The sequence below is a fragment of the Malaclemys terrapin genome, chromosome 1 (assembly GCF_027887155.1).
Source record: "Malaclemys terrapin pileata isolate rMalTer1 chromosome 1, rMalTer1.hap1, whole genome shotgun sequence".
NCBI lineage: Eukaryota > Metazoa > Chordata > Testudines > Emydidae > Malaclemys > Malaclemys terrapin.
The window spans coordinates 99,048,228-99,074,500 of NC_071505.1; the positions used below are offsets into that span (position 1 = coordinate 99,048,228).

The following is a 26,273-nucleotide window of genomic DNA, read 5'->3' on the forward strand; positions in this document are numbered from 1 at the left end:
CCTCCCCACATCTCAAAAACACAATGTCGGGTTACCTTGCTGCTTTTTGTGTTTCTTCTGAGAGTCCTTCTTCTTTCACTAGTTCCTCAAAATTAACAATATCTTCAAGGTCAGGAACAAACCTACACAATTATTGTGTGTTAGGTTTACATTTAACTGTGGTTTACTCACTGATGCATCAATTAAGTTAAATTATAAATAAATTACACAATGAACCACCCTTGCCTTCAAGGCTCTGACACTGCTCTGCGTACATCTCTCTCTTTCTCACCCAGGGTCTGTTAATTCCACTACCAGCCTTGTTCCCTTCCTATCTTTCTTCCACAAGAATCTCTGCGCTCTCTCCCATGTTGCCCTGCTATGCCTGCAGTGTCCTCCCCAATCTCATATGCTACCAAGCTCCCACTCCTCCAAAAGCATCTTTCAACCATGACCCGTACTTCCACACCATCCAGATAAAATCATAGCTAACAAACAAGAGGAAACATGATGAACACCTTCAGAAAACATCCAGCCTCATAATATTGCCCATAAACCACCCATTCCCCTCACCTGACGCCATCTCTTTTTCTGCCATATGACCATATGGTACAACACCTAGCTCGTAAACTTTGGAGGGTACAAACTGTGTCCTGTTCTCTCTGTAAAATGTTATGTACACTATGGCACTATATGCAATGATAAATAATCATTTTGGTCTTTAAGAGCTCACCTACGTAATGTGCTATACTATACAAAAGGTTATGGTTTTGCAATGTAAGGGATTCTGAACTAGTTTGCAGGACAAGAGATACAATTCCTTTGTATCCTTATACAGTGTCCTTAAGGGAATATCAGTATGAATTGGGTAGCACAGGGATATAAAATATTAGTAGCAGCATGAAATATATTCATGTAGGTACCTAATTGCACTACTACAGCAGTGAAGTCCACCAGATCTTATCATTCGCACATAGCCCATTGCATTGCCTTTAAAAACAAGAAAAACAGGAACATACCTAAATTAGATATTTACATGTACACATTTCAAAATCCCTGTTAACTCTGAAATTCTGATGCCTTGGGGTAGCCAGAATGGTTTTACAAGAGAAATATTCTGAAGCTAATTACATGGAGAAAAAATGCAGATATTTTAGAGTTTAATGGCACAAAGTCCAAGTAGAGGAACAAAACATGAGCCATGACTGGCTTCATCTAAGGAGATTATGCTCACACGCACTACATTTTTAAATTCCTTAACTAAGGTCCAGTAAGATACAGGAAATGTTTGTAAGATCAGGCTTTAGATCCCTACACCATTGGTGGCATCAGTGTGCCAAAAGTATTACTACAACTAGTAAATCAAATTTAACTATTATAATATATGCACACATTTGTATTTGATTCAAAACACCTTTTGAAGTATCTAACAGAACTGTACTTCCCGTTTAGTGGGAAAGATACTCAACCTGGATGAATGGTGCCTCAGTCAAACAAATAAAAATTGAACCCAAAGCAAATAAAAAAAAAACATTCATACAAGCTCTAGATACATCTTATACTAAAACATTTAGGACCCATTTTTGTGTAATTAGGTAAAACTCCAATTACTTCAATGGAAGTGCACCTGCTTATATCAGGCTTGAATTTGGGCTTCAACCATAAAATATAGGTAAAATAAGCAGTGTAGTTATAGGATTACAAAGACTTCTGCCATTAAAATGTTTGTACATATTTTTAGATACAGTGATGCATACCTATCTGACTTATGAGCTGCCTGAATTGGTCAAGGTAACTTTGTCCGTCAGGCGTTATTCCAAGTTTTCTGATGCCCCGGTTGAACTTCTCTGCTCTCTCAAAGGGATACTAGAGAAACAATTTTTGCAGTTTGTGAGAATATTTATCTTTGAAGAATCTACTTGACTTTTCATGTCAAACCCCATTTTACCTTCCATCACCAGTCCACAAACATTCACACACATTCCTTGTTCAATCTTTGAAAGTGTAACCCTGTCTGTGCATAGTAGTTTGTGAAAGTGTCATTTGACCAGGTCGGGTGTGCAAATTGCAAAGATGAGATCTGTTACTGCTATATATAAACAAGACAGCACTCTTCTTATAAGAGCAAACTACATACAAAGAACATTCCAGTACATTTTTATTCCAAACATTAAGCCTCAAATTTTTCAGAATTAGACGTGCAATGGTGGGAGATGAGAATTAGGCACAAGGCCTTGAGAAAGAGATAGCTACTGTACTCGTATACCAAGTTTGTGCATTAATGTCAACAGTGATCTCTATTACAAAATAGACAGGAATATTTATTGTAACTTTGGTAAACTTGATTTGGACTGGAGGTTTAGAACAACACTAGACTATATCTGCACCAAGCATCATTATCAGGTTAACAAGAGAATAAACGTACCCCATCCTATAATACAAAGGAGTGACATGTTGTGTCTGCTGAGGAGTACCATCTAGTGTTCAGTAAGCAATTAGAATCAGATAAGCCAGTCTCAATGCAGGAATTAGTATACACTGCAACACTGTATTTTGATAGACCAGAAGGTGTCACTTGTCTATTAACATATAATTTTCCTTTTATTTAAAAAGTGACATTTGTAGTTCAGTGTATATCAGCTTTTCAGTGCAAAGGCAGCACAGTTTTTAATCAAGTTATTGTTTATCCAAGAACTCCACATGTAGTGTACCTTATGATCATTTTGATCCTTGACTTCCCTGAAGAATCGGATATCTTTGATCAGTCTGGATTTGATATGTTCATCATACATGAACTGGCTAAAGATATAGAACTTTTTCCTCAGAAACTGGTAAGTGAAATTAACCTGCAGTAAAATTAAAAATTCAGAATTAGAAAAAACCCTTTCAAATTAACATGATTCTCTAGTGACTATCATTCAGTAGCTTCTTGAAGCTTTTATTCCATATTATGACATATTTTTTGTAGGTGGACAGTTCAACACAGCCTGCCCCATTCTGTGGATCTCAAAGAGACTCAACCTGAGCAACTTTCTTCCTAAAGAAAGGTAAATCTTTTGTTGGAAGGTTTAATTTCCTTTAGAAAGGCCAATAAGGGGGCAAAGGGAACCTGGAATATAGGCTGATCTTTTAAAGCTCACGACTAGTATAGGAACTAGTTCTGGAGTATCCAATTTCTGTCACTCTTCTTAGCGTATGAGAAACCATGTCTCAGGTGGCTCATGACCAGGATTCATAACAGTGGGGCAACAGTGAAGCTCATTGAATGTCTGTTTTCATTGTAGTAAATTCTATAGTTAAGATTACATGCAAAGTTTCATTATAACCTTCCCACCTTCTTTTCACTTGCTCAAAATTTTCTAAAATATTGTCCCTTGGAATTAACCACCCCCTCCTTTTTCCCCCCTAAGTTACAGTTCATTCCCTGGTCTGCGTGGACAATCTTTCTAGACCGTGGGTGGGCAAACTGTCTTGGGCCGAGGGCCACATCTGGATGGGGAAATTGTATGCAGGGCAGGGGGCTGGGGTGCGGGAAGGAGTGCGGTGTGCGGGAGGGGGTGCGGTGTGCAGGAAGGGGCTCAGGGCAAAGGATTGGGGCAGAGGAGGGGTGCAGGGTGGATGAGGGGGCTCAGGGAAGGGGGATGGGGTGCAGGAGGGGGCTCACGGCACAGAGTTGGGGTGCAGGAAGGGTGCGAGGTGCAGGCAGGGGGCTTAGGGCAGGGAGTTTGGAGGCAGGGTACAGGCAGGGTTTGGGCTCTGGCCCGGCGCCACTTACCTAAAGCGGTGCCGGGGTGGTAGCAGTGTGCACTGGGGCCAGTGTGCACTGGGGCCTGCCCTGTCCCCGGCCCCATGCCACTCTAGGAAGCACCGCAGCCCCTGGAGGAGGGATGGCGGAGGGCTCCGCGTGCGCTGCCTCCCCTGAAGCTCCCATTGGTCGTGGTTCCCAGTTCCCGGCCAATGGGAGCTGCGGGGGGGTGGGGGGGGCAGTGCCTGGAGGCAAGGGCAACACACAGAACCCTCTGCCCCACCTCCACCTGGGGCCCGCAGGGAAGTGGTGCCGGCCGCTTCTGAGAGTGGCGCAGGGCCCGCGGCACTACGGGTGGCAGTCCCGTGGGCCAGATCCAAAGCCCTGAGGGGCCAGATCCGGCCCGTGGGCCATAGTTTGCCCACCCCGATCTAGACAACAGGCAAAAGCGAATAAAGCAGGAGGCGTCTGCCTGGCCAGGAAGTACTGTGACGTGCAAGACAACTCTATCAGTCACTGATATCTCTGAGACAACCAACTCCAATACGAGAGGAACGTATTATTAGCATCATGCTTGTAAAAGCAAGCACTTTCCTGCATTGCCACAAAGAGTAAGAACCCTCATTTCTAAACATTTTCATTTTGTACATGGTGCGTTAGAGAAAGTGCTTGTCCTTCAGTGCATAGTGCTCATCAAGTTCTTATGTTGTGCTGGCTTGGTAGGAAGAAGGGGACAGAAAGACAGAGAGGGGTAAAGAGAGAGTGAGAAATTGAGTGGCAGTCCAAAATTTTATCATTTTTGGGTTAGTTGGATTTTCCAGTCAAGCTTTGGCACCACACCAGGTTTTTTAATTACTTCAATTACTATGAATATGCAACATGTAAACAGATAAAATTTCAGTTGTAACAAACATCTGCAAAGCTTTACTAGGCTCAATAAACACAGTACTGTTATTTACAGTGTATAGGATGGTGTTCATTTTTACTAGACAGACTGCTGTCCTTATGCCAAAGATCATTACATTCATTCTATTTAGAAATCCTAAGCTCTCTAATAACCCATACCATAGAATGGCATCTAGATTTAAAGAAAGAAGGAAGTAGTAAAAGTCAATGACAAATCTTAGCCAAAGTAAAGTGAAATACATATTTCATAGAACCAATTTAAAAATGACCTTGCATTTCCCAAATTCTAAAATGGCAGTCTAAGTTGACTTAGTAGACATCAGCATCACATTTCTCCTGATTTGCTTAAATGAAATGCTATAAAACCCCCATCCTACCAAACTTTAACAAGTAGCGATATATGGCACTTTAATTATAAAGACCATTATTTAGAAATTAAAGTGTTGTAAACATAATACCTCTGTTTGATAACATTTATTTTCATCTTTAGGGTAATTCAGAGGTCTTCCAGGACATTTCTAAACATCTTGTCAGCTGTGGCATTTGCACACAGATCTGACTTTATAGAGTAACTACTAGTAATATAACTCATAAGAGACTTTTGATGTTGACTGCTTGGTGTTTGAGGACTACTTTGTTATATTTAATACAAAAAGCTATGTTCATGCAATATTAAAAACTGCACAGTTAAAAACTCAAAGGTCAGGAAATGCTGGAGTTCTGACGCTGTTCTGTACATATTAAAAAGAAACAGTCCAGAAGATACTTACTGTTGTGTTCATGATTCCTGTGCCATGAGTTCGAATTGAATTAGCAACGTGCCGGATATTGATAGTGTTCAAATGCTTATTATTACTAGTTCTCTCAATGAAGATCTGCAAAGAAAAGGTCATCATATACCCCATATCAAAACCAAAGCTTATAAAAATCAGATATGAACTACCCATAGAAGTACAGAATACACCTCACCTGATTATTGAGATTGTAGAGGTAGCGAGATACAAACACATGAATATTTCTCATGATTTCCAAAACATCCAGACCCTGAAACAATATGGCAAAAATCCTTAATGGATTAGAACAGCCTCCTGGGAGTCATTCAAATGTATTCAAAGTAACTGCTAATTGTGCAAATTAATTACTTGAAAGTCTTTTTGGAAGCAAAGTAATTAGTTATGTATGAAAATCATCACTTTTCCTTTCAATTTTGTGAAAATATCTTTGCAATTTGTTCTGGGCTACTTCAGGGCCTAGACTTAATTTATGGTTTGATTGTTTGTTTTGTTTTAAATTTTATAGTCAGTGTCACATTAAAATTCAGGTTTTTTGCTTGCATCTTTTAACATTTTTGATTATCAAGGTTCTTTAGTCAAATCTAATAAGTGCAAAGCAAAAAAGGAAAAATTGGACCATTTTCTCAAATTCCAAATAAAAATGTAAAAGCCTTCATATTCAAGGTTCACAAATTAATAGCTACTTTTTTAAAAAAATCATTTACTGTTAATTACACCGTTTCACTGCTCAAAATGAAGAAGTATGGGTCTAGGAATCAGGAGTTTTACCTTGGTTATGCCACAGACTTGTTAGTCTTGGGTAAAACGTCTAGGCAAAAATTTTAGAAAATGGCCTCTAATTTTGGGTTCCTCAGTTTCTGTACTTTGTTAATGCCTTGAATAATTATCTAGGACTTCCAGAATAAAGTGGCATATACAATACCCACACATATACCTCACCTGTTCTAAAGTCTGACTGGGAAGATGTGCTTCTGTCATAATTAAGCCATAGCGCTGAGTTGCTAAATTCCTCATTTCACTGTATGTGGCCCAGTCATGAAGAGCTACAGTTGTTAGGTTGTAGAAGGTCTTGTCTAGGTAGTGTGTTACATAAACTGTAAAATCAAGAATAATAAAGTATGCATTAAACTATTAACTGCAGCTCTTAAATTGCTGGGGAATAGCAAAGAAACAAAAAAGGAAAATCCATAAATTCTTGCACTGGCACTTAAAACTGGATTCTCTCGAAGAAAAGACTGTAACAATAGCCCTAGTGGGGTCATCTGTGGGGACTGAACCCAGGACCTCTGCATCTAAAAGCCATGAGCCTTTACTAACTTGAGCTGAAGGACCAAGCCCACTAGTTCAGAGGCAACAAACTCCTAAACCTCTCTATATAAGCTAGCCACTAGAGGTGGGTAAAGAGCCACAACATTAACTATGGATTACGCTTGGAACGCCACTTTTGTATATCTAAGCTGCTATTAGGGTGCAACTGAGATCACAGAAATCCATAAAGGAAATAGTTAAGCAAAAAAAAAATAAAGGAATACCAGAAGGATTATCAGAAAAACTAAAGAGATGCGGAGAAGAGTTGAGGGGAAAAAAAAGTAAATTAAATGCAACCTACCTTTGATGTCAATGAACCGATTGAAAAATCGAATTGGGTTCAGAGAGAAAAAGTGGGCCAGATCCTTCATCCCAACTCTGTAAGGATTTCTGTCATCAAGCTTTAAGTGTGTGTGCACAGAAAGACGTAGATCCTTTTCTATTTCTTTACACAATTTGTCCAGCAAGTGCTATTCAAGGGAGTGATAAAAATGATGCTAAGAGTCCATACAAAATCCTATTTTAAGAGAGATGAAATTTGCCTACAGAGCAAGAAGGCTAATGACACTAGTGACTGTGACTACAACTTAGAAATAGGTGAACCTGCAGTATAAAGTCCTTGTTTGAAAATTTCAGAGAGTTCCAGGGACTGGAACTAGCACTAGCAAAAGAGGCCATGTTGATGCCCTAGTAGTCAAACTGAGGACTAATTCAGAAACTACATGGATAACTACCTTTTATTAGAGATAATATGAGATGCCCAACTTCCAAATGAACAGTGTCAGTTCTAGGACACCCATTTACATTGACTAATCAGGAGGATTTAGAATGTTTTTGTGGCCAAGTGAGGCTTCTACAATTTTTTACACCAGTGTGGTTCCTACCTAGATTTAAGCAGAGGCCCATCCATTCCCTGCAAACCCCCCCCCCCCCCACCCCCATTACTGTGACCATTCAAACTAATTTAAAAACCCATTTGGCTTCAACCAAATTCAAACCATGTTTGTTACAACAGCTCAGATGGGACCAATAAGATGAGATGGACAGAGTGGTTGCAAGCCACCAGTGCCTGTTTGCAATCCTAGGTTGAGAACCCCTGGTTTATATAATGAGTCTACAACAGACGTGATTTACTAAGAAAGGTGTAGTTCATTTCCAATAAGACTTTGTACAGTTTAGCAAAACCTTCAATATATTATTTTGTCTGAGATTTTCTCTAGAATCCCAGAATAGATTACATTTGTTGTGGGACTGGACAGAGAGAAAGAGTGGTCCAGTGGTTAAATCACTAGCTAAGGACTTGGGAGATCTGGGTTCAATTCCCTGCTCTTCCTGTGCGACCCTGAGCAAGTTACTTAGTCTCTCTGTGGGTCAGCATCTGTAAAATGGGGGTAATAGCCCTTCTCTAACTCACAGGGATACTGTGAGGATTGATATATTAAAGATTGAGGTACTCAGATACTATGGTAACAAGGCCAGGTAAGAACATGAGATTGAGAAAATGTTCATTTTCTCATGTATCTCCATACTTCACAGCAGTCTCAAAGACTTCTATATAGTTTTTATATAAAAGCTGACTTTAATACACAATCCAAATAAACTGTCACCATTAGACCCCACTCACAGTAAACCCCGAACTTGTACAATTACCTCATTTAAAACTTCCATGATTTCTTTGTCATAGCACTCCAGAAGTACCTCACAGGACTCCAAGTGTCTTGAATGCATCATAGCAGGAACACAGTCCCGTAATGCACTAAACATGTACTAAAAAATCAAAAAGAAACTAATATGCAAACCATAAGACAGACACGTCAACAAACATCTCAAAATATTTAGCATATGAAGGCTAAAATCTGCCCAATTTAAACAGTTTAAAATCTCAAATCCAAAGAACAAGGATCACTTTCTAGTTGATTTTATTTCATATGACTAGTCACTACAATAATGTAAAACCTAACATACTGTAGCTTTAAGCTTTTTAAAAATAATCCGTGTGACTGGAAGACTGATGGATTCAGTTATCCTAAAACAATGAAGGAAAGAATGTTAAGTACTGTAAGCCAATTTGAATGGACTGTTATCGTCCCCACCCCCCCAATCATTAGATTAACTAACAAGTATTCAGTTCTAGCCTTTTGCAAGTCCATTACTTAAAATAGTGATTAAACATAAATTCGTCATAGTGGATCAGACAAGTGATTCATCAAGTTTAACATCCTGGACCAGTGGTTCATCCCTGGTAAAAGCCAGTATTGGATGCTTCTGAGTCAGTTTTAAAAAAAAGTTAGAATGCAATTATCGAGTTATGCAATATTGCACAAGGAGGGGATAAAACTCCAATATGGCCCCTATGGCAATCCTTTGGAACCCAGGTAATAAGTACCTTATAAATACCTAAATATAAAAATAGATGCATACCGAATCAAAAGATTACTAAGATTTTTCCATTTTTTGTTTTAAATCTGCCAAAGACCTTAATTTAAAAAATGAAATCACTGAGGGGCAGGGTAAGGAGAGACAGACAAACCACTGCAAGTGATGCCTACTATTTAAAGTACTGGTTGAGATTTTCAGAGCAGTTTATCAGACATGCCTTTCATTAATTTTAAAGGGAAGATAAGTCTATCTAAACCCCTTTAATGCTCTGAAAAATCTCAGCCTCAGTTATTTGTAACACTGGACTTGTGATTTTTAAACTGTTTTACAATTTTAAGGGTTTTCTTCCCCCACCTCCCCAGTTCAGCAAGCCACTGTAACTGAACAATTAGGGGTATTTCGTATTTACCTGCAATCTAGATGCATCAACTGCGTTTTCATACACATCATCTAAATAAATTGGGAAGACTGCTCGATGCCAGTACAAGAAGCTACAATCACACTGTGTTTGGACGCTAAAATGAAGATATTTGTTATTAAACAAAACCCGAAGCTGCGCAAAAGAACATGTAAAGGATGGTGAACTGCACGTCAGCAAGACCATATTTTTGCAGCACTGCCCCCTTTTTTGTTTTTTACGATCATCTACGCCACAGGTTATTTCATAGCACTAATGCTCAAGACACATGTACATGGTATTTATTATTTTTCCACTGGCCTTCAAAAGAAAATGTAAGCTCTTTGATAAATGGATGCCCATTTTCACTATCATATCTGTAAGCACCATATCAAGCTACTGAAATGCTGTTTCAGGGTATACCATACCTAACCTCTGTAATGATATCTTTATGCTTCCTACAGCAACATTATAGTAAAGGAATTACTCTTGTCTCTGATCAGATGATGTACACCAGCAGGGCCGGCTCCAGCTTTTTTGCAGCCCCAAGCAGCGAAGCAAAAAATAAATAAATAAAAAAAAAATAAAAAAAAGATAAAGCACTTCGGCAGCAGCTCAATCGTGCTGCTTCATTCTTCAGTGGCAATTCGGCAGCGGGTCCTTTGCTCCCTTTCTTCCTCTTCAGCGGCACTTCGGCGGCAGCTCAAAGAGGAAGAGAGGAACTGAGGGGCCTGCCGCCGAAGACCCGGACATGCCGCCCCTTTCCGTTGGCCGCCCAAACCACCTGCTTCCTTCATTGGTGCCTGGAGCCAGCACTGTTCAACAGTGCCAAAATACTGAGCCACATGCAGACAAGCATCTTCCTCACTGATGCTAGTAGTAGATACTGAACTTGAAAATGCTGACAATTTATAAAGCATTAAGAAGGTACAGTGTCATGGTACAAATTCATTTACATTACTGGCGTTTACATGACATGCCCAAAGTATATGTGTAGGTCCACAGACCATCAAGGTTCTATGAATAAAATCTGTGTATAGCAGTGTTTGCACAAAATCACTGCTAAACATTTCACAGCCAGTTACAATTTATAGCAGCTTAGGAGGGAGGTGTTTATGTAAAATGCAACATAATGCAGGAAGCCTAATCTTTAATATGGAGGTATAAAAATCAAGGAGGTTATAGGTTCCAAAAGTGATGGTCCATGTCAGATCAAACAAAAAGTTGGGTGCACCAGTCAACAAAACCTGCATTTCTGCAAGCTACTCCTCCTTATTAAAGATTAGGGAAGCCACAGATGTCATTATAGAATTCTGTGGCCCACATGCTAGCCAACCCTGGTCTTCAATGTACATGAAAACAATCAATTATATGTAGCTAAGTGTAGAACACAGAACATCCTGCAAGATTTCATAAACTGCATCACGAAATCTCAACACATGAGCCGACACTGCTTTCTCCCCTCCCCCCATCCTTTTGTGCTGCTTACCGCTCCTTAAGTTCACTGATTAAGTCCAGTTTTTTCATAACTACTTGGAGGGGAAGCAGCTCTTCATCTTTAAATGTTTTCTGTTAAGAAAAAAAAAACAGCAGCGGAAAATGGGCAGTCATTTATTGTTTAATTGGAAAATAACAATTACTTTTAAAGTTGTCACAACAGCTGAGTGAAAAAGCTGTTTATTACAGCTAACAAGGTAACACACCGTAGTGAGGGTTTGAGCAATAGTTGCACTTACCATCTGTGTGCCCACACTCAGTGCAAGGGAAACAATAAGGCGCCTCTGTTTTGTACTTGGCCCGTTCAGGGTATTCTCAGCCAATACCAGAGCAGAGAGCACATCCAAGCGCTGTTCACTGTATTTTTTGTCAGAAATTACTCTTTTCTTGATGGGAGAAACAAAAATAGCAGCTCACACTTTATATTCATGGAAAAGTTATCAGAGACCAAAAGCAGCAGCCTATTCTTTTATTTGAAAATCTGGGCACTTGTCACACTGGAGATCAGTGACTGGTTAGGAAGCAAGGCTCATATTTAGGAATATGGATTTGATTCAAAAGAGGTATGACTCCCTGCAAGATTTGGTGCCATAGGAGAGAATTCCTTCTCTGATTATAAGGATATATGCTCAGCTTGAAACTCTTCCCCTTCAGCGTTGTCAGATGCTCCAGGTACATGCAGCAAAACAACTGCTGTGCTGCGGAATACACTATGTACACCCTAATGCTGCATTAATTTGGAACAGCACATTAACAGATTAGCAAGCACCACAGAGGGCCTGCAGTAAGTGACTTTATGCTGTTGTTTACTGATATGAACCTTTGTTTACCTTTTAAAAAGGGAATTAAACATCAATCTATTCATACGGGGGCAGGGGGAGGGTAATCTCCTGGTATCTGTTTGACATACAAATCTTTTAGTGCGCTTGGGTCATATTGCTATTTTTTAAGCTTGGAATTTATTTAAAGCTGTAAAAAAACTATAGAACAATTATCTGATCATATGGGTATTGCCCATTTTTAAAGCATGTGTAATTTTCATAGCAGCTTTATTGTTTCAGACAGGTTTGCTGGTTCTCTGTTCAACAGTGATACCCTTGAAATGTGTTAGATCTGTTTATTAAACTAAAACAAACATTTTGTTTATACTCAAAATGTGATAGAGGAGATGTGCTAGATTATAGCTAAGTTTCTGTTACATATATTAAGTAAGAATCTGAATAATATGCACATGTACTGTTTAAATATGGAATGTATTTAACACTGAGCAGAATTATGCGCACACACAGGAGAAATGGAAAATCCAATGGCACCATTTACATCATGCAAATTGGAGTTCAGCTGCACAAGAACATATATACTAGCATTTCACATCAGGAGAGCCAAGCTGAAATCCAGTTTTTCCCTTTGCCCACATAACGTAATTCAGAAATCCAAGGACAGCAAGTGTTCCAAGTGAGGTGCATTGGTCCCACTTCTGGGGAAGCATGCACAGCACCTGTGTACATTTGAGATCAGGCAACTGGCACTTCCATAAGCATTACATTTGTCCTACCCTTTCCTTTCAAAGAAGTTTAACATTATATAGTAATCATTGAAAGTACTGTGTATGTGAAGCCCTAAAACTGTAACAGTGTGCATGCTTATACATACCATCACAAATCACTTCATAAAGTAACAGTAAAGTAATAAAGTAACAAAGAACAGGTAGGCTAAATGAACAAACAGCACCATGTGATTAACTAAACAAAATTGCAATTAAAAAAATTAATCGCGATTAATCGCAATTTTAATCATACTGTTAAACAATAGAATGCCAATTGAAATTGATTAAATATTTTGGATGTTTTTCTACATTTTCATATATACTGTAATCTGTGTTGTAATTGAAATCAAAGTGTACATATTTTAATTACAAATATTTGCACTGTACAAATGGCAAAAAATAAATAGTATTTTTCAATTCACCTCATACAAGTACTGTAGTGCAATCTCTGTCGTGAAAATGCAACTTACAAATGTAGATTTTTTGTTGTTGCTGTTACATAACTGCATTCAAAAACAAAACAATGTAAAGCTTCAGAGCCTACAAAAAGCGGGCAGCATTATCTCCTGCAAATATAAACCAACTTATTTGTATGAGCAATTGGCTGAACAAGAAGTAGGACTGCGTGGACTTGCAGGCTCTAAAATTGTACATTGTTTTATTTTTGAATGCAGGTTTTTTTTGTACATAATTCTACATTTGTCAGTTCAACTTTCATGATAAAGAGATTGTACTACAGTATTTGTATTAGGTGAATTGAAAAATACTATTTATTTATTTATTTTTACAGTGCAAATACTTGTAAGAAAAAATAAATAAAAAGTGAGCACTGTACACTTTGTATTCTGTGTTGTAATTGAAATCAATGTATTTGAAAATGTAGGAAACATCCAAAAATATTTAAATAAATGGTATGCTATTATTGTTTAACAGCGCGATTAATCGCGATTAATTTTTTTTAATCGCTTGATAGCCTTAGCCACAGGAAAAGATCAGAACAAGGCCAAGATAAGAGGAGCAAGTGAATAGAAGAACGTAAAGAGAGTGTGTGCCACTGGTGGAAGAAAGAGGAACAATATAACAGGATTATCATCTTTGTTCATGTCAGTACAGTGCCTAGAACAATGGGGCCCCGATTCTTGATTGGGGTTCTTAAATGCTGTAATAATAATAGCAGCAATAGAAATCGTAATAGACAGGGTGGAGCGAGACCACAGACAGTTTCAAATCAGGCGAATAACTTTGAGAGATTAAATAAAACGATTGAGGGTGACATAGGATTCCATACCTTGAAACTTGGATTACATACCTTGGCTATAGAAATAGAGTTAAGCGCCTGATGCTGGAGATGCTGAGTTATGTGTGTCACAGAATCTGCCACAACCATACTTCTTCTATAAAATGTATGTTCTATTGCCTGCATCAGTTCCAAAACACAGTGGTTCATATTAATTATAAAGTGACAATCTAAGTAATTTCTTTCTGTACTAACCACACTGTCCACCTGGCAATACAGGATTTCCCTTCACCACCCTTGTATTTTATATTAACTGGAGATGCTGAACACCCAAAACTTTTGCAAAAAATCAGGCCACTTATTAAGGCGTCCATATATGGTTTTCAGACTCTAACTAGAGGTAACCATTTCTCTTTAAAAATCTTAGCCCTGTATGTTTTCTCTATTTCAGCTCAACTTTAGAAAGATACTCTTCAAAACAGTGAACATCTTTCCCTGCAATAAGAGGATTGAGATAAAAAGCAAACTGTGGAGGTGTTTAGAAATTACATAAATATACTTTCCCTTTCTCTCCTCCATCCCATCCAATCTTTTAGAAGTCACTTTGACACATTCTATCACTCCATTCTTTGCATGTGGTGTCTCACAGCAGCTGTATAATGATGCTTAAATGAAATCATAATGCCAATCCTATAACCTACCTTGAGAAGTTCCACAAGTCTGCATAATGCTTTCACTGAGGTTTTGGTCATAGGTTTTTGCATTGACATGTAGAGATTCATTGTGGTTTTAATGATGGTGCTAAGGCTGTAAGCATAAAGAAAACCCTAGAAACAAATTGGGGGGAAAAAAGAAACTCCACAGTAATTTCAGACAAGTAAATATTCCCTATTTTTTTTATTACCATACAGAACATAAATTCCTGCCTTTTCACTAGCCCTCCAGAGCATAAGCAGCTCTCTCATGGACAGTCCAAGCTTGTATAGTCACGTGAAACTGGAAGTGAATATCTGTCAGTTAGTTTGTAATTATGAAGCTGCAAAGGAATCTGCAAGTCATTAAATCAGCTAACTATAGCTTTAGAAACAATCAATACAATTAAATCACAAGCCAATGAACCAACCATTCAGACAGACTAATCACAGTTCGAGTTCACTGTAACCCAACTAGGGTCACCAGATGTCCCGATACTAGAGGCTTTGTCTTATATACACACACAACTATAGCGCCCTGCCGCCCCCAATTACAAAAAAAGTGTACTGATTTTTCACACTTACTATCTGGTCACCCTAAACCCAACCAAGAGAGGCATCAAGATGGAGAAACTGGACTAGGACGAGCAAAAACAGTTGCAAAGTCCCCAAGAGATAAGTGAAATCAGTAAGATATGAAGTCATTGTAAACCTCTACAACTTCTTTAAAAATCCAAATTTCATAATAAAAAACAAAGGAAGGGAAAACTGAAAAAAACCCAAAGAATATCACTAACATAGACATTAAAATGTGTCAAACTCTTTCAATCGATTTAGGCTACATCCAGAAAGTCCAGAACAGCATCCAAGTATTCAACATACAACTTTCAAATGGAATACAGCAAAAACTTGGAGAAATATAGCAAGTTAAAGGTGAAACTTTCAATTTGGTATAGAGAAAAATATCATAGCATATTAAAAGTAACTACTCAAAATGAGAAGAATAGATTCTCCCATTGGGATATCTTCAGATCCTTAATTCTTTATTTATTCTCATTTTAAGGAGAGTTTAAGTATAAAAAAAAAAAAAAAAAAACACCTTTCACGTATACTATGAGCTCAGAAGGAAAAAATTCAGTTGATACTGAAGCCTGGAACTAGCAGTATCCATCAACAAAGGCAGAAGTGAGGACAAAGCTGCTACAAATGAATGGGGAAGACACTAATGTTGTGTGTCTATTGTACATTCTCTATTAAACTTGCATTTATTTTCAATCAACTTTTTGTCAGGAAGCTGCATACAAAATGTGCAAGAAATAAATGCAGAAATCGTGTACACATACAGCAAAACTATGTACTCTTACCAGAAAAGAAAATTAACTGCATCAGATGCTAAAGAGATTGAGTGCAACACAATTAGGCAATAGCCTGGAACTTGTTGCCAGAAATAAGAATATGATAAATACAACTAAATTAGACCGCCATCCCCGCCCCAATGTAAGCATCTCAGCATTGACATTATACTTGAGAAAGACTACTTGAATGGGAAATGGGAACTACCTTGGGAAATCACTGAAGCTTCATTGGAAAGATTCCAGCTTCAGCCCATGAAGATTCAGTCAGACATATTATTACTTTTTTCACTTCCCGGAAAGCCCCATTTCTACCATTCTATTCTATACCATTCTAGTTCTATTAAGAACTAGACTGGACAACACATTTGAGAACATATTGCATAAAACCCTGCATTTGCAAGGGAATGCCAAGACGACCACATAACTTCTATGATTCGTTTTCAATACTCACTAGCTTCCTTCTAATCACCCAGTTCTTAATGCAAAAAGCAGCACAAATACACTACATATAATTAAACTAGCAGCATAGTAAGAAATAACCCACCTGTATAAAGACATTACATCTGTTAGAAAGGTCTTCAGCAAACTTATCCATCCGCTGTTCCTTAGACAAGATAGATTCCATTTTTGTCATCCATGAGCTCACAAAGACATAATATGACTGCATCTCTCTGGAGAAAGAAAAATAGGTTACTCACTTCAGAGAGCAGCTGAATGCCATTACCAAGCATCGATAGCTAGTCCCTTCCAAGGAAAATGCATAGGAATATTCAGTCTCCAAATGCAATACTTTGCTCCCTTTGCAATGGGTACTAGAGTGCCTCAACCTTAAATGCTCCATAAGGAAAGTATTAGCCTGCATGTGACTAAGAAACAGAAGTTAAGAAACTTGCACAAGCTTGAACAATGAATCCAAGTCAGAGTCAGAATTAAAACTTAGATCTCCTGGTATTTCAGTCCTCCAATTTTCTTAACAGAAGGCCATGTTGCATAAGATCTCATTGTAAATACCTTGAATGAATAGCCCACTCAGATGCACTATTTTTTTTTTTAATTAAAGTAGTGAATAAATCTGCAAAAATAAACTGTGCAAAAAAAATTTAAGTTATTTCAGGGTAAAAAGCTTTACCAAGTTTAAACCATAAAACAAAAACTCTATATGATCTGTTTCCATATTAATGCCTGACTCAGTATTGTACAATTTGTTTTAAATACTGTAGTTGTAGAGGATGGATATACTGATTACACTGGATATTATTAAAAATTCATTAAAAGTTAAGAACATAAGAATGGCTACACTGGGTCAGACCAATGGTCCAACTGGCCCGGTATCCTGTCTTCCAACAGTAGCCAGTGCCAGATGCTTCAGGGGGAATGATCAGAACAGGGCAATTATCAAATGACCCATCTCCTTTCATTCACTCCCAGCTTCTGGCAGTCAGAGGTTTAGGAACACCAAGAGCATATGGTTGCATCTTTGACCATCTTGGTTAATAGTCATTGATGGACATGTCCTCCACGATTTAGTTCTTTTTTTAACCCAGTTACACTTTTGGCCTTCACAACATCCACAGGCAAGGAGTTCCACGGGTTGACTGTGCGTTGTATGAAGTACATCCTTATGTTTGTTTGTTTTAAACCTGTTGCCTATTAATTTCACTGGGTGACCGTGGTTCTTGCATTATGTGAGGAATTAAGTAACACTTCCCCTATGTATCCAGCAGTGTTGTAGCCATGTTGGTACCAGAGTATTAGAGAAACAAGGTGGGTGAGGTAATATATTTTATTGGACCAACTTCTGTAGGGGAGAGACTCAAGCTTCTGAGCGTACACAGAGCTCTTCTTCGGGTCCAGGAAACGTACTCAGTGCATCACAACTGAGTGGACACCCTGAGTACGTTTCCCAGACCTGAAGAAGAGCTCTGTGTAAGCTCAGAAGCTTGTCTCTCTCACCAACAGCAGTGGGTCCAATAAAAAAAATATTACTTTTCCTATTCACTTTCTCAACACCATTAATAATTTTATAGACCTCTATCATATTCCCCCTTAATTATTTCTTTTCTAAACTGAACAGTCCCAGTCTTTTTAATCACTTCTCCTCATATGGAAGCTATTCCATACCCCTAATCATTTTTGTTGCTCTTCTCCGTACCATTCCCAATATTAATATATCTTTTTTGAGATGGAGTGACCAGAACTGGACACAGCATTCAAGGTGTGAATGTACCATGGATTTATACAGTGGCATTATGATATTTTCTGTCTTATCTAATTCCTTTCCTAATAGTTCCTAACATTCTGTTAATTTTTTTTTTTGACTGGTGCTGACCATTGAACAGATATTTTCAGAGAAGTATCCACAGTGACTCCAAGATCTTTCTTGCATAGTAACAGCTAATTTGGAGCCCGTCATTTTGTATGTATCACTGGAATTAATTTTTCCAAAGTGTATTACATTTTGCATTTATCAACATTGAATTTAATCTGCCATTTTGTTGCCCAGTCACCCAGTTTTGTGAGATCCCACTGCAACTCTTCACAGACAGCTTTGGACTTAACTATTGAGTCATTTTGTATTGTCTGAAAACTTTGCCACCTGTTTATCCCCTTTTCCAGCTCTTTTATGAATATGTTGTATAGCACTGGTCCCAGTACAGCTCCTTGGGGGACCCTGCTATTTCACCTCTCTCCATTGGGAAAATTGACTGTTTATTCCTATACTTTGTTTCCTATCTTTTAACTAGTTACAGATCCATGAGAGGACTTTCCCTCCTATCCCATGACTGCTTACTTTGCTTAAGTGTTTGATGTGGGACCTTGTTTAAGGCTTTCTGAAAATCCAAGTATGCTATTATCAAGTGGATCTCCCTGCCCACATGCTTGTTGAAACCCTTAAAGAATTCTAACAGACTGAGGCATGATTTCCCTTTGCAAAAGGCATGTTGACTTTTCCCCAATATATCATGTTCATCTATGTTCTTCTAAGTTTGTTAATGATAATAAGCAGTATATCAAAAGGTGCAGTCCTTTATAAAACCTACTTGGTAAGTAACTGAGCCTTCTGTTGTAGAAAATTCTCCCTTTGAGTTTTAATCGCATGATGGCTTCTCCTATCCAGAAGTTTGGCAGCAGCTGGCATTTTCTGGATCAGAAAGTTATCAGCAAACCAAATAATATTAGCAGTTAATGTGATGGCTGGCACCTAGAGCACCAAAAGAGGAGAAAAAATTAAAATCAAACAAACAGGGTAGCAATTCCTAATAATTAATATTGACATGAAATTAATTCCAGTTACAAAAATCTAAAAATCAACAGTATACCACCCGCCACAAGCTCAGAACCTTTTTACTTGAACTATTTGTTATATGTCAGAAAGAGTGCAAAACTTTAACAGTATTAATCAACTATTCCTTGTATGCAGCACAAGTGCTATGTGGGGGGAAAAAAAGTTCCAGCCCTGAAAAGCATATATTTACATCAATATGCAGAATTATTATTGTAAATGTTTCTCAGGTGTGTTAAGCCATGCACTGCTCATATGTTCATGTATTTTGAACGAGCTACAATAAATTCTACTGTAGACAAGATTTTCCATTTTCCACTAATGCCAAGGAATGGTAACATCTTACGGCCAAAGTGTTAAGGTACAAAGTCTTTCCTCAATCCCCTAATGTATTAGAAAAAATACATGTACAGAAACCACAATAAAAAATATTTTTTTCTCAAGAACGTTAACTATCTTTAATAAAATCAAAACATTTCACTTTTGTAACTTAGCCAAGCTTGTAACCCAATCTAAAACCATCAAGAGAGTAAACAAGTTAACTTATCCAAAAATAAGCTTTTAAAAAGTTAGAATAATATTAAAGCTGATACATCAAATACCAATAGCAAAGAAATGGAGATGAGGTAGATACAACCTCCTTTTGTACTCAGAATAATTACGTTTTACTTTTGAAAAATCTAGCCAAACTGCATTTTAATAAAAACTAAAATATATTTAATTTCATTTTGCTTTTAATATATTTTTTAAATTATTAAAGGAAACAGCAAAATCTTCACCTTTTTGCCAATGTCCAGTAACGATTTGTAAAATTTCTTGTCTACTGTCCGAAAAATCTGAAAATGCAGTACAAAGAGACCACAAATTCCTACGTACTTATCTCTCTGGTCAATTTCTGAGGGTTCACCTTGTATAAATACATACAAAAGAAAATATTTTTGAAATCTGTTTCTAGACAAACAATATAAAAACTTTTACAAACAATGAAGTCCGCATGAAAAAAAGCTCATCTTGAATTACCAAGTTTAGCTTCAACATTTGCAAAAATTGTGCGAATACTATGTGCAAACTCTTCGGCAAAAGTGCTATTCTTCGAGACAGCCACTCCTCCATTGAGAGAGTCAAACTGTTGTTCTATACAGGCCTGAAAGAAAACAAGACTCATTTACAATGCTAATTCCATGAAGTCTGGGCATCCAATGACTATTGTTATTGCAAATAGGTTGTCTCATAGCATGAATCTGTAAAGTCACAGTTTCAATTTAAAACACAGCTGAAGTCAATGTTCAAATGTGTTTTGTTTGGTTCATTACACGGAATGAATTTTAGTATTAGGGGATAAGAATTTTTTTTTTTTTTTTTTTTTAGCAAAAATGTGGGCTTTATGTTTTGTTATTGATTGGTTTTGCTTATGTAAGGCACTCAGACAACTCAGTTATGGCAGACTATATGCATTTCCAGAATAAAATACATTACTAAAAAGCTCTTGGCTGATCAAGGGTATTGCCTCATTTGTTTTTAGGATGTGAATCATGAAGCTGAAATGTTCAACAACAGGACAGACATGATATTGTAACCTTAGTAAGGAAAGAGAAAAAGTATGTTGCTGGATATAATGAAAAATATTTACTAGATTTATAATTTTTTTTAAATATTTTCTTCGCGTTCTTTTTTCTGGTCAAGGAGGAAAAAAGCTGTCTTGCTTGCATACTGGACAAATTCCCACTGAGCCATCCAAATTAAACATACAATAAAGTCTTTGTGTAAATGTGACATTGGAGAGAATTAAAATGGAAAATTCTTCTTAGCTAGCTGGCAATATGATTCCATGAAGTAAGAAGCATTTCTCGCTGAATAAACTGAACTATGTTTGACAATAAAGTGTACTTACAATTGGCATCTAGGAGGTTATTCATAGGAGGAGGGGACTGACATTAATTAGGATATAACAATTATAAAAGACCTAAATGCAAAATAACGTGAAATGGCTCTCTTGTTTCAACGCTTGTTTACAATTTCAAATTTAAGTATTAAGGGCCAGATCCTCTGTATAGTGTATTTCAGCATAGTTCCTCTGAGACAATGCAGCTACACTGATTCCCACCATCTGAGCCCCTTTAATTTCCATATTTAAAGTTTAAGAAAGATTTTACTTAAAACAAAGATCTCCACACAGTTTTAAGTCAAAATATCCAAGACTGTTAAGTTGTAAAAGAAAAACAAGGAATTTTTGGCTTGAAAGACTATTCATGCCTGTAGAATTAAATTATTTGCCATCACTACATGCCACCTGCCTGCATCAGTGGGGACAGTCCCAGCAGCAAGGAAGGGAGACACTCGCCAAGGGACAATAGGTAGCTCCTCCACTGGGAGCCTCAGGCACCCATTGGCCAGCTGGTGGAGAGGTGTGCTGATTGGTCAGCATTCCTCAACTCCCAGGATTTAGCCCAGTGCAGGGGCCACGTGGAACCTGTTTCAACTCCGTTCCAGCAGCCCTCCCTACCCACCCAAACGAGGAATGGGAACTCAGCCGGATAGATGCTGTAGGTCTAGCCAACTGCCTGTTTAGGAACTTTTCCTCCCAGGGGCCAATTGGTGGAGGGCCAGGGAGTTTTGTGCCTGGCTCGCAGCACCTGCAAGCCACAGTGGGTTAAGTAGGAACGCGCATGATACCTAACTGAGGTACTGGGTGGTGCTGTTTACTTGTTGTAACTTGAAGCTGATTTCCAGTACAGTTGAGAGAATACAATGAATGGTTCCCAGAGGTAACAGACCTGGGATTTTGGTGATGGGCCTTAGGCTCATGTGGTAAGTGGAGACCTTGTGGTCTTCATGGTCCCCATCCTGTTGCACCTGAAAGGGGGAGGTTGCTTGGACTCAGAGCAAAATCCTGGGGGACAGACTCAAGAGTGTTACCCACCATAATGGTTTATATGGTTAGAAGCCCTGTAACTCCTGCACTGGAACCAATTATATGCCTGGTATAGGAGAGTGTAGGTGATGGGCAGGTAGCACCCCACACTTGTGTTAAAGTTTAATAAAAGTTGCAACCTGTCGCTTAATTCCATGCATGTGTCTATTTTCATTTTTCCACTGTGTCCACATCAATGAAATTCTTGTTACAAACCTGATTGCAGTATGGCATTTCTTACTCAGAAAAAACTCCCAGTGACTACAACAGAAGTGCAGGTCTGGGCTCATTATTGGCACTGTTTTGTGACTTCATAATTTACTGTTCAGTGCGCCAACTAGTTTGATCAACACATAATTTTCCTTATGCTCTGTCAATACCATAAATCTGGCTAAAACTTCAGCGTCACAAATGCAATCACTTTTCAATAAGACAGATAACAGCAGGCTTATAAACAATATGTATTTAAACTGTATTTTCAAACATGTTTCAGGTTTTTCTCCATGGCAAGAAATACTAGCTATGAACTTGCACATTTCTGAACTGAACAAGAAAGGTGCAATTACCTTTTAGCCACATGTTATTTCGTCATATGTACAAGCCTGATGATGATTAAGGGGTATGATTCATGTTTTAACAAATACTTTCAAAATCAGAACTATTGTAGCTGTAAGGAAAATATCTAAAGTTAAATCATATCCAGTTTAACGAAAATCAAAGCATTTACAGAAGATCAATATCCTATTATACAACATTTTAGAAATTAAGTCCCTAGGATACAGCTTCCCCACTGTACTGTGGAATGTGTGTTAATCTACATTTATTTACCTGGAATATCATCCCATCAAGTAACTGGCCTTCCAATTTTAATAACAACTTCTCAAATGGCTTCAGTTTATCTTCCTGAATCCCAAACTTTGAAGGGTTGTGATGGACAGATTTTAGTAGCCTTGAGAAAGAATATACACAATCCAATTAAAACAAAATAACCCCATCTGTATCGCATCTTATATTTGTTTCAAGGAGTCCTCCATTCTAAGGGTATATCTATACTGCAGCAGAGAGTGCTTCCAAGCACAGGTAGGCAGACACGAGCTAGCTCTGCTCAAGCTAGTGTGCTACAAATTGCAGTGTAGCCCGGAGTAGCTTGGGCTAGACACCCGAGTTCAAACCTGTCTGGACTCCCTGAGTATATACTTGGGTGACTAGCCCGAGCCGCCACCCATGCTACCCCGGCTGCACTGCTATTGTTAGCTCCATTAAAGCTAGCGTGCTAGCATGTCTGCCTACCCGCATTGGGAAGCACACTCCCAGCTGCAGTATAGATGTATTCTAAGAGTCTAGAGTCACTAACACATCGGTTGCAAACTGTGAGTTGTGACCCCAAATAGGGTCGCACCATCAGCAGTTCTGGGTCCAACAGGCCAGATTCAGCCTGCGAGATGATGCTGTCTGCCCCTAAACCTGTCCAGACCTGCTCCACAAATGCTGCACCAAGAAGCTGCCCTTTTGATCTACAAAATGGCACCGTCTGCACAGCACAACCTCACATGTACAGCATGTGCAGAGGGTGCCATTCTGTAGTTCAAAACAACTGCCTCCTGGTGCAGCATTTGTGGAGCAGGTTAGAACATGTTGGCCGTGTGAAGGTGGCTGTGCAGATGCCAATTTGGCCATTTGCACCATCTGGCTGTGTAAGCACCCAGCTGAGGGACTTGACTGCAGTAGTCCCTTATCAAAAGCCTCATCAATAGAGCATCCTCTCTGCTCGAGCAGATAAGAGCCTGTGGTAGCCTTTTCTGAGATGCGAATCTGCAGTGGCTTGTAAGCTCCTTAAGACAGCGCCCATATCTTCTTTTATGCCACCCTGCGTACCCTGTTGGTACCCAAGGATAAAGAATCATAGTAAGTCACTGTCTCCACGCTGCCCTAGTATCAGCACACGGCCTTCCTAAGTCGTGGCCTCATTTGGTTAATAGTGAATTCCTCTTTCTGATTTGTGATAAGAGGCACAATGCATTCATTTTTACATAGAGTAGGTGCTTCAACCTCCAGCAGCAAGTCTAGTAATGCAGTTATTAATGGAAAACAAGTGTCTGAGAAACGTGCTTGCAAATATAATGAGGCTTTCTTTGATTATGGCTTCACCAGTGTTTTGGTCAAGAAAGAAGAAAGGCATTAGAAAACATACTCAATATGTAAATTCCTTGGATTCCTTGGTCACTATGTTGCCTTGTTGCTGTCTGGAGTCACAGGAAATGATAAGTCTCAAAACATGGTCATGTAGGCCCCCAGCACTAACATATCCCTAACAGAATCCATGTCTGCCCTTCACAAGCTAATCATTTAAAGGTCACTGTGTCAGCACAGGCAAATTGCAGAACAATCCATCCCTATTGGAAGATTTCTATGAAATCTCAACTGATTTTGCACTACAGTAATATCACACGGCACTTGATCCTGCAACCCTTACTCAAGCAAATATTTCTATTCAAGTCCATAGGGCTACTCTCAAGTAAGGGTGAGAGGATACTGGAGTTTTAGCCACAGTTCACACTTCCCTTTAAGATAAGATTTCTTATCAAATACATTCTCTCTCAAACATCAGCAGCCATTGCCCTTCTACTCAAGGTTGTACCAGCAGCCCAATTAACAGGCTGAGTTTGTAGGCGTTTCAATCTGGCACTGTACATTTTTACTTGCGCCAGTGAGATGACACAATGAAGACCCAACTCTGCTCCCACTGAAGTCAGTGGCAACTCTCACTGACACAGGCTCAAGCCCTAGAAGTTTAGCAAATACCAGGGCTTTCAAACTCATTTTCTTTAGACCAAAATTTGTCCACCTGTTTTTAATATTTATACTGCGGGAATATGTCTAAGGCTCCACTTGCATACCTTTTGTACATGGTCCAGTGGTCTTTCAGAGTGGCATGATTGTCAACTATTTCATCCAGCGTGAGTAAGACTGTCAGCAGCTCTCCTAGATGCTCATACATAGTCTGTTAAAGAAGTTCCAGTAGTTACTCAAATGGTTTCATGCAAAGCAAACAAAGATTATTTTTTTTTAGTGTTCTTTCACTACAGAGAAGGAATGTTACAGTTAGCATGGAGGTGCCACTCAAACTAGCTGACCTGTCTTGACAATGAAGGTAGGATTCTCAAAAAGTGTTTGTGACACAGAAGCACAAGTCCCATCCACTTTTGATCTAAGAAAGTTAGCATTTGCCATATCTGAATGTAATGACCATTTCCATATAATAATCAGAAACAGTGACTGGACAACTCTATCCTGAGAGCAGGATTTCAACACACATTGAAAATGATGCTTTAATTCATTTTTCTAGTCTCTCTCACAAGAAAACTTAGAAATGTTTTTCAGATTTGTTTATAAAACTAAAAAAAATTTAAAATCCTCTAAACAAGTGTTGCTCTAAACCATCTCACCTGGAAATGAACTCCTGATGTCTCTATAATTTTAGGTGCATTCCTGCAATAGATAAGGAAACAAAACAATATCTTATTTCTCCATTATTAGCTAGAACTTATTTATTTTGCACATTTAATTGTTGTTAGAGGTATCAGTCCCTTAAAGGTTTTTCTTGCATATTTTACTTCAAGAAAGTCATTGTGGTAATTAGTATCAGGGGGTAGCCGTGTTAGTCTGTATCTACAAAAACAACGAGTCTGGTGGCACCTTAAAGACTAACAGATTTATTTGGGCATAAGCTTTCGTGGGTAAAAACCTCACTTCTTCGGATGCATAGAGTGAAAGCATCATGTGCCAGCAATGCCCCTCTGCCATGTACATTGGCCAAACCGGACAGTCCTTCCGCAAAAGAATAAATGGACACAAATCGGACATCAGGAACGGTAACATACATAAGCCAGTAAGTGAACACTTCAATCTCCCTGGTCATTCTATTACAGATTTAAAAGTCACTGTCATTGAACAAAAAAACTTCAGAAACAGATTTCAAAGAGAAACAGCAGAACTAAAATTCATTTGCAAATTGAACACCATTAATCTGGGCTTGAATAGGGACTGGGAGTGGCTGGCTCACTACAGAAGCAGCTTTTCCTCTCCTGGAATTGACACCTCCTCATCTATTATTGGGAGTGGACTAAATCCACCCTGATTGAATTGGCCCTGTCAATACTGGTTCTCCACTTGCAAAGTAACTCCCTTCTCTCCATGTGTCAGTATATAATGCCTGCATCTGTAACTTTCACTCTGTGCAGCCG

The 26,273-nt window shown here is 38.5% G+C and overlaps 1 protein-coding gene across 2 annotated transcripts in view; it reads right to left on the bottom strand.

Moving 5' to 3' along the window:
* The window catches only part of WASHC4 (WASH complex subunit 4), a 58,315-nt gene that overhangs the window by 14,356 nt on the left and 17,686 nt on the right, over positions 1 to 26,273 (bottom strand). For both annotated transcript variants that reach the window (XM_054032953.1, XM_054032961.1), the window contains exons 8-28: positions 25,476 to 25,518; positions 24,927 to 25,030; positions 22,858 to 22,978; positions 20,139 to 20,262; positions 19,898 to 20,025; positions 18,877 to 19,037; positions 16,380 to 16,506; positions 14,490 to 14,615; positions 13,861 to 13,968; positions 11,245 to 11,391; positions 10,998 to 11,077; positions 9,521 to 9,626; positions 8,383 to 8,499; positions 7,034 to 7,202; positions 6,364 to 6,518; positions 5,600 to 5,674; positions 5,401 to 5,505; positions 2,691 to 2,825; positions 1,737 to 1,845; positions 903 to 969; positions 36 to 122 (exon numbers count right to left, since the gene is read on the bottom strand). In XM_054032953.1, the coding sequence (XP_053888928.1) occupies positions 36 to 122; positions 903 to 969; positions 1,737 to 1,845; positions 2,691 to 2,825; positions 5,401 to 5,505; positions 5,600 to 5,674; positions 6,364 to 6,518; positions 7,034 to 7,202; positions 8,383 to 8,499; positions 9,521 to 9,626; positions 10,998 to 11,077; positions 11,245 to 11,391; positions 13,861 to 13,968; positions 14,490 to 14,615; positions 16,380 to 16,506; positions 18,877 to 19,037; positions 19,898 to 20,025; positions 20,139 to 20,262; positions 22,858 to 22,978; positions 24,927 to 25,030; positions 25,476 to 25,518 (2,394 nt within the window). The remainder of the gene's footprint in view (positions 1 to 35; positions 123 to 902; positions 970 to 1,736; positions 1,846 to 2,690; positions 2,826 to 5,400; positions 5,506 to 5,599; positions 5,675 to 6,363; positions 6,519 to 7,033; positions 7,203 to 8,382; positions 8,500 to 9,520; positions 9,627 to 10,997; positions 11,078 to 11,244; positions 11,392 to 13,860; positions 13,969 to 14,489; positions 14,616 to 16,379; positions 16,507 to 18,876; positions 19,038 to 19,897; positions 20,026 to 20,138; positions 20,263 to 22,857; positions 22,979 to 24,926; positions 25,031 to 25,475; positions 25,519 to 26,273) is intronic.